The following is an 8,519-nucleotide window of genomic DNA, read 5'->3' as shown; positions in this document are numbered from 1 at the left end:
GACTAGTGAGTTAAGCTGCCACTTTCAGGTCAATGTGCACTGGAGAGGGCTTTGTATTAAGGTGAAGGTCGGAAATGTAAGAGCAGCTTAATTGTAATGGGACCTAATCCATTGATGACTGCTGGGCTGCATTGCATTTGGTGCAGCGGTTAGTTCCAAATGAAATATTCACCGGGTTATGCAGTGTAAGAATATGGGTGCACATCAAATGAGTGGGTTCAACGCAATTTATTAACAATAAACAGAATAAATGCAAAGCCTTCAGAAGCAGATTCCAAAGCTTAATATACATTGTACACATGGAGAGAACAAGTAAAAAAGGCTCAATTTAAGAACATTTTTATAGCCCCATTAGGATCTCTGGGTTTTTGCCCGGTGGGGGGAGCACTACCGCCTCCTGAGAAATTGCCCCGGAGTTTGCAGGCACGCTGCCGCACAACCGGCGATGACATTACAGCGACCCCTCACCGCCCCCTATCAACCCCTTAATTACCGAGGTTGGCGCCAGCAGATGTCAAAGCCAGCTTCGCAGGTCACGAAGCTTGCCGACTTCCACTCTCGGAGCAGTGCTTAAAGAGGAGCGCGCCAGCGCCCTGGGCCGCCATCTTCTTTTGGCAGCCGACTCTCAGGTCAGCTCGCCGATGACAGCCCTAGCGGGGTCCAGGGCAACCTCATACAGCTCGGCACTCCATCGTGGGTGCCGGGCTGCTGGCCCGGTCGCACGCTGCCCTGGTGGCCCAGTGGAAGCCATCAGAGGGCGCAGCAGCCCTCCCCTTTAAGTGAAAGGGAGGGGCATTGAAGTGCGTTGGCACTCCCCGCCCCAGAGCGCTTCAGTTACTGCCCCCAAAGGAAGTGGTGCACAGGAGATTGCACTCCCTTTTCTTTCAGAAGCGGTAATGGCAATTCTGTGTGTGGGGGGGGGAGATAGGGCTTACGCGCCAGACGCTAAAAGTTCCAGCCCCGGAAAGTTATCGCCCACAATTGGGGTGCGGGGCAATTTAGTCCCCGTCGAATCCAGTGGTTCACCTTGTATGTCATTCTCAGCTTCCTGGTTCATATGGAGTCATATCTCCCGGTCCTAACTTGGCTAAAACGCTTCCAATCTTATTTATAGAAATTGCTAACAAGAGATTCATCAGCCCCATTCTATCTTGAAACAAAGCAGAAATAATGTAAAAGCTTAAAAAAATATAATCTGTGAGTTAATATTTTTGCATACAGGAATTGCAGCACTGAAATTCTTTATTGTTAGTTGGGCTTCACTTTTGATCCTCTTTTTGCACTGTAATTCCAGCTTCACTAAAAAGTCAGACTGGACAAACAACACACAAACTGAGGAGCTATTGTATGAATCAACCTCACATAATTGGCATTACTACAAATGTTCTCGTCACTGGTTGTGCTACAAAGGTTGTTCTAATAATTTATCTTAAAGGATGTTAAAGTAAAAGTTTCTGGAGAGCAGCATGAATCACCATGTGGAAGTGATTATACTCACCAAGAGCGTTGTGAACCTTTGGAATTCCCTACCCAAGGGGGCTATGGAGGCTCAGTCGTTGAGTATATTTAAGACAGAGATCCATAAGATTTTTGGATATTAAAGGAATCAAGGGATACGGGGATAGTGCAGGAAATTGGAAGATCAGCCATGATCCCATTGAGTGGCGGAGCAGGCTCGAGGGGCCGAATGACCGACTCCTGCTCCTATTTCTTACGTTCGTATGATATATGATTATGGAATCATGAGAATATTGGAACTAAACTTCACCAGTTACTTGTTTTTTTTTATTAAATAAGGACATTTCATATAAGAACATAAGAATTAGGAGCAGGAGTAGGCCATACGGCCCTTCGAGCCTGCTCCGCCATTCAATAAGATCGTGGCTGATCTTCGTCCTCAACTCCACTTTCCTGCCCTACCCCCATATCCCTTGATTCTTCTGGAGCCCAAATATCTATCTATCTCAGCTTTGAACATACTCAACGATTCAGCAACCACAGCCCTTTGTGGTAGAGAATTCCAAAGATTCACAACCTTCCAAGTGAAGACATTTCTCCTCATCTCAGTCTTAAAAGGCTGGCCCTTTATCCTGAGACTATTCCCCAGAGTTCTAGACCCTCCAGCCAGGGGAAACAATCTCTCAGCATGTATGCTGTCAATCCCCTCAGAATCTTATATGTTTCAAATATGATTAATATGTTCATTTTGAAAGTAGTTCTAGAACTGCAAGACCTTGCTATCAGTGTCCCATAGACATTTGTAATACATTAATTAAGGTTGTACTTCCGCAGAACATTTGAATGGATATTATTAAAGCACTTAAAGTGGGCTGTTATCAGCAGATATGTTACATCAACACTTTTACAAGTGAGTGTGACTGTACCTTAAACTGACATACAAGAGACACAGTGCACAGCACAACCACATCATTTTATTCCCACTCCAAGCCTGGCGGTGCTATCACACAGGGGTTCCAAAAAATGGACATTCAACTGTGCAGTTTTGCTCCTGCGGATGTTGGCTGCTTCCAGCATCTTGGGGCTGACTGTAAGTAATATCAGTTCTGTGCTTCAAAGAGCTCATTTCAGGAGTTTTAGTGTCTGCCCATGAAATGGTTCTGGAAATCATCTGTATGAGGGAGAACCTATAGGGATAAAGGCAACAAAGAACATTCCTAGGTAAATCTTTCATTTAAATTCAGTTTACAGGTAAAACATTTCAATACCGACTGAGAATCTCACACTCTGACACGCTCAACTTCTGCATCATAGGGAAACTGCGGACCAAAATCTGAAACCAAAGTCTGTTGGATGGGCGTAAAATGGACGGTATTGGATCAGCCGGACGAAAGAAGAAATTCTTCCTATTTTCAGTTTAAATGGGCGACCCTTATTCTGAAACTATGCCCCCTAGTCAAGATTATTCCATTAGGGGAAACATCCTCCCTGTATCTACCCTGTCAAGCCCCCTTAGTATCTTATATTTTCGATAAGATCACCTCTCTTTCTGCTAAACTCCAAGGAGTATAGGCCCAACCTGCTCAACCTTTCTTCATATGATAACACCCTTCATCTAAGGAATCAACCTAGTGAACCTTCTCTCAACAGCCTCCAATGCAAGTACACTGTATATCTTTCCTTACATTAAGGAGACCAAAACTGTATGCTGTACTCTAGGTATGGTCTTACTAATGCTCTGTACAGTTGGAGCAGGACTTCCCTACTTTTATACTCCATTCCCCTTGTAATAAAGGCCAGCATTCTGTTTGCTGGATTACTTGCTGTACCTGCATGCTAACTTTTTGCGTTTCATGTACAAGAACCCCCAGATCCCTCTGTACTACAGCATTTTGTAATCGCTCCCCATTTAAATAATAATTTGCTTTTTTATTTCTCCTACCAAAATGGATAACCTCACATTTTCCCACATTATAGTCCATCTGCCAAATTTTTGCCCACTCACTGAGCCTACCTATATATATCCCTTTGTAGATTCTTTGCGTCCTCCTCACAACTTGCTTTCCCACCTATCTTTGTATCATCAGGAAATTTGGCTACGTTTTACTCGGTCCCTTCATCCAAGTCATTAATATAAATTGTAAATGGTTGAGGCCGCAACACTGATCCCTGTGGCACTCCACTAGTTAGTTTGCCAATCTAAAAATGACCCATTTATCCTGACTCTCTGTTTTCTGTTAGTCAGCCAATCCTCTATCCTCGCTAATATATTACCCCCATGAGCTCTTACCTTGTGCAGTAATCTTTTGTGTAACACCTTACTGAATGCTTTCTGGAAATCCAAATATATGACATCAACTGGTTCTCCTTTATCCACTCTGCTCATTACATCCTCAAAGCACTCCAACAAATTTGTCAAACATGATTTCCCTTTCATAAAACTATGCTGACTCTGCTTGACTGCATTATGATTTTCTAAATGTCCTGCTACTACTTCCTTAATGATGGACTCCAGCATTTTCCCAATGACAGATGTTAGGCTAATTGGTCCATACTTTCCTGCTTTCTGTCTCCCTCCACAGACCCTAAATTATCAGACTTCTTGCGATGAGCAGAAATTTTCTCCAATGGAATATTGGGAAGACCAAAGCCATTGTTTTTGGTCCCCGCCACAAACTCCGTTCCCTAGACAATGACCCTATCCATCTCCCCAACTTCTGCCTGAGACTCAACCACACTGTTCACAACCTTGGTGTCATATTTGACCCTGAAATGAGCTTTCAACCACATATCAGCAGCATAACTAAGACCTCCATAACATCGCCCGTCTCCGCCCCGTCTCAGCTCATCTGCTAATGAAGCCCTCACCCATGCCTTTGTTACCTCTAGATTTGAATATTCCAATGTACTCCTGGCTGACCTCCCACATTCTACCCTACGTAAACTAGAGGTGATTCAAAACTTGACTTCCCGTGTCCTAACTCACATCATGTCCTGATCACCCATCAACCCTGTGCTCGCTGACCTACATTGGCTCCTGGTAATGCAATGCTCGATTTAAAAATTATCATCCATGTTTTCAAATCCCTCCATGACTCTGTCCCCTCCATATCTCTGTAATCTCCTCCAACTGCACAATTCCCCCCCACGAGATGTCTGCGCTCCTCTAATTCTGCCCTGTTGAGCATCTCTGATTGCAATCGCTCAACCATTGGTGGCCATGCCCTCTGTTGCCTAAGCCCTAATCTCTGGAATTCCCTGCCTAAACCTCTCCACCTCTCTACTTCTCTTTCCTCCTTCAAGACACTCCTTAAAGCCTACCTCTTTGACCAAGCTTTTGGTCACCTGCCCTAATTTCCTCTTATGCGGCTTGGTGTTAAATTATTTATCTTATAATACTCCTGCGAAGCGCCTTGGGACATTTCACTATGTTAAAGGCGCTATATAAATATAAGTTGTTGTTGTTGCGCACTTCAAGTCCTTTACCAAGATGCCGTTTTGCATTAAATGTGGGCTACAACTGGCGCTGCAGCTTATGACCTCAACCTGGCCATCTCGGAGGCTCTTTTGTGCTTAAATTGTCCGGGGGAAATCGCCCACAAAGTGTTCAAAAATACAAGTCACGTTACCCAAGATTTATTTAATGAACTCTATCATGCATCACAGTTTAGAGTTGCTTCTTGAAATCCTAGTATATCAAGCATTATTTCCATTTGCCACATGTTTTGATTTCTGACCTTACTAAGTTCAATTTTATTATAAGCACTGCAAGATTGAGGCAGCAATATAATGGAAATGGGCATAATTATATAAAATGGAGCCGGTGACAAATTATTATACATCTCCAATAGTAATAACAGAGAGTTGGGAATAATTCATCTGAATGGCATGTTGATTGGGAAAGACGGGCAGTGTCGGGTTCATTCTGTGGTAGAGAACTCGTAGAAGAAGTTATGGTTCTTCAAAATGACTGATCTGGCCGTGGACTCAGCTCCACTTACCCCCCAGCTCCCCGTAACCCTGAATTCCCTTATTGGTTAAAATCTATCTATCTGTGACTTGGATACATTCAATGAGCTAGCCTCAACTGCTTCCTTGGGCAGAGAATTTCACAGATTCACAATCCTCTGGGAGAAGAAATTCCTTCTCAACTCGGTTTTAAATTGATTCCCCCGTATTTTGAGGCTGTGCCCCCTGGTTCTAGTCTCCCCGATCAGTGGAAACAACCTCTCTGCCTCTATCTTGTCTATCCCTTTCATTATTTTAAAGTTTCTATAAGATCACCCCTCATCCTTCTGAACTCCAACGAGTAAAGACCCAGTCTACTCAAGCAAAGCAAGCTCTGATGTTACAAAATACACACTAATATCACCTTTAGCTCTTAAGTATGGTACATGGTAGCATTTTATAAATTAATAATTTGCTGAGATAAAACAATTACAAAGTTGAATTCTATAAATCACCATACCTGCTGTGTTGTTTTTAATCTATCTTTCTGTACATAATCAGGTAGGCTGTTTTGGAACTGCAAAATATTAAACAATTTACTTTAAAAAAAAACCAGAAACGTGTCTCACGTCTTGTACCAATATATATGACTTTACATTATCCAAATTAAATTCTGCAATTTCGCATTCCTTGGTCCATCTACCTAATTTGCCCAAGTTGATTCAAACATTTTTAAATTGCTTCTACACTAAACACCTAATCACATCATGATCAATGACTGCCCAACATACCTAATGAGCAAGACTATGGCCTGGATTTTGCAGTCAGCGGCTAAGTGAGGGCGCTCACCGCTGACCTTGAAGAAAGCTGCCCCAAGGATCTAGTGATCTCTGTGGCATTGATTTCAACTTTCCCGATGTTGATTTGATCCTGGCACCAAATCTAGGGGATCTCCAGAATCCATCAACAGTGATGTCACCAAGCAGGCTAAGCAGCCAATCACACTGAAGCATTCGCACAGACAGCAAACCAGGAAGTAAATTGCACTGATTATCCTTCACTCTTTATAAATTCTATAGAGAGCAAAATAAAGATTGGGACTTACACATGGATTAAGGTAGAAGCTGAAATATCAGAAACAAACTTATTTTTTTAATATATGAAAAAAAACAATGGAATTTTTATCATAATGGCAACATTTGACAGTCCACAAATATAAGATTAGTTCTTCAGGGCCAGCGATGTTGTTCAGCAATAGTTATGTCTTAGTACACCATTAAATACCCAGTTACGCCCCATTCAACAAGGCTTAACTTTTTCAGTGATTTTTAACAGTATAAATATTACAGCATAAAAAGGGAAAGTCCTCATCAGTTCAGTGATTTCTAAAGATTGCCATCTGCAGGGACTTCAACAACACGCCCTGTGCAGCAGCAAGAAATCACTGACAGCATCTTCTGGATTTCCGCATTAAACGCGCAAGTGTGGAAGGCAGAAGTTGCTGTCAGCATTGAAGAATAATGAGAGCGAACGTTGACTTTTTCACCTCCAGGCCTATATTATTTTGGTAATTTATTTCAACTATTTTTCAAAAGTCACTTGTAGCAATACTTTTGATGATTCAAAATTATGCTTGCAATGAGGATCAAGTATTAAATGCATTTGATCTTTACCTCTGAGAGACTTGCTTTTTCTTCTTAAAGGAACATCATGATCAATGGATATTCATAGAAGCCATGCAAAGGGGGGACAAAAACAAAGTTATATGACAGGAGTTCAAGAAGTCAATGCAGAAACACAATTACAGTAGTACTTAGTTTTGAAAAATAATAGTACATTTAGGAGGATATAGGAGATCTCCTTTATTGACCCAACTCTGCTGAAAGCCCCAACCCACGATCACTCCTTTTGGCAGCTCACATGCTCAAGCTAAAGTACTTAACACAAACACATTACTCACTCTGGATATGGAGTGAATAAATATCAAACTGATTAAGTTAAAATGTTATTCTTATCTTTAAAATACTGGCATGGGGGTGGAAGCACCATAGTGAATTAGACACTGGCCTTTCACCTCTGAAATAGAGGCACTGGAGAGGGTGCAGAGGAGGTTTACAAGGATGATACCAGAAATGCGAGGGTATACATATCATGAAAGGCTGGGTCTCTTTCTTGAACAATGAAAGCTGAGGGGTGACCTAACCGAGGTCTTTAAAATTATGAAAGGTTTTGATAGAGTGGATACAAAGAGAACAAGTTTCCACACGCTACAAAACGGGCGCCCCTCCGAGCTGGGCGCCCGTTTTTCACGCCGAAAAAAAACCGCGCGATTCTGGAGCGCCCTGCAGCTCCATATCTGCTTGGCGCGGCGCCCAGGGGGGCGGAGCCTACCACTCGTGCCGATTTTGTAAGTGGGAGGGGGCGGGTACCATTTAAATTAGTTTTTTTCCTGCCGGCAACCCTGCGCGTTGGAGCGTTCACGCACGCGCAGTGTGAAGGAAACATTGGCACTCGGCCATTTTTGTAGTTCTTTGTAGCTGTTTAATTTTTGAACATTTTTTAATAAAAGCACATTGCCATCAGCACATCAGCACTGAGGCTTCTTGCAGCAGTGAGAAGGCTGCAGGAAGCCTCAGAAAGTTGTGGCAGCCGTTCCCGACGGCCTTCCCCCCCTCCCCTCGCGGGAACGGCTGCCTCCCCCCCCCGCTGCGTTCGGTCAGTCGGTCGGGCCCGCACTCCCTCCCCCCCCCCCCCCCCCCCCCCGCCCGCCCGCCGTCGGGAATGGCTGCCTCCACCCCCCCGCTGCGGTCGGTCGGGCCCGCACTCCCCCCCCCCCCCCGCCCGCCCGCCGTCGGGAATGGCTGCCTCCTCCCCCCCCCCCCGCAGGAACGAACGGCTGCCTCAACTTGTGAGGCCTCCTGCAGAATTCTCCCTGGCTGAAGCACTTTCACACAGGTAGGAGGATGGTTTATTTAATCTTTTCTTTGCTTATAAATGTTTATTCAGGTTGGATTTATTTGTATAATATTTGTATAAGTATAAATAAGGATTTATTATAGAATTTAATGACTTCCCTTCCCCCCCTCCCCGCCCCCCCCCCCACCTCGTTCCCG

The 8,519-nt window shown here is 43.8% G+C and overlaps 1 protein-coding gene across 6 annotated transcripts in view; it reads right to left on the bottom strand.

Annotated features, from left to right (window-relative positions):
• Positions 1 to 213: 213 nt before the first annotated feature.
• Positions 214 to 8,519, bottom strand: part of LOC139265868 (ubiquitin carboxyl-terminal hydrolase 47-like) — a 54,750-nt gene continuing 46,444 nt past the window's right edge. For 4 of the 6 annotated variants that reach the window (XM_070883389.1, XM_070883384.1, XM_070883386.1 and 1 more), the window contains 3 exons: positions 7,080 to 7,102; positions 5,927 to 5,983; positions 214 to 2,645 (listed from right to left, as the gene is read on the bottom strand). In XM_070883389.1, the coding sequence (XP_070739490.1) occupies positions 5,941 to 5,983; positions 7,080 to 7,102 (66 nt within the window). In that variant the 3' untranslated portion in view covers positions 214 to 2,645; positions 5,927 to 5,940. The remainder of the gene's footprint in view (positions 2,646 to 5,926; positions 5,984 to 7,079; positions 7,103 to 8,519) is intronic. The other 2 variants (XM_070883385.1, XM_070883388.1) reach the window with 1 other exon arrangement.

The sequence above is a fragment of the Pristiophorus japonicus genome, chromosome 6 (assembly GCF_044704955.1).
Source record: "Pristiophorus japonicus isolate sPriJap1 chromosome 6, sPriJap1.hap1, whole genome shotgun sequence".
NCBI lineage: Eukaryota > Metazoa > Chordata > Chondrichthyes > Pristiophoridae > Pristiophorus > Pristiophorus japonicus.
Note: the sequence above shows the minus strand (reverse complement) of the source record. Positions and strands in the feature narration are given on the sequence as shown.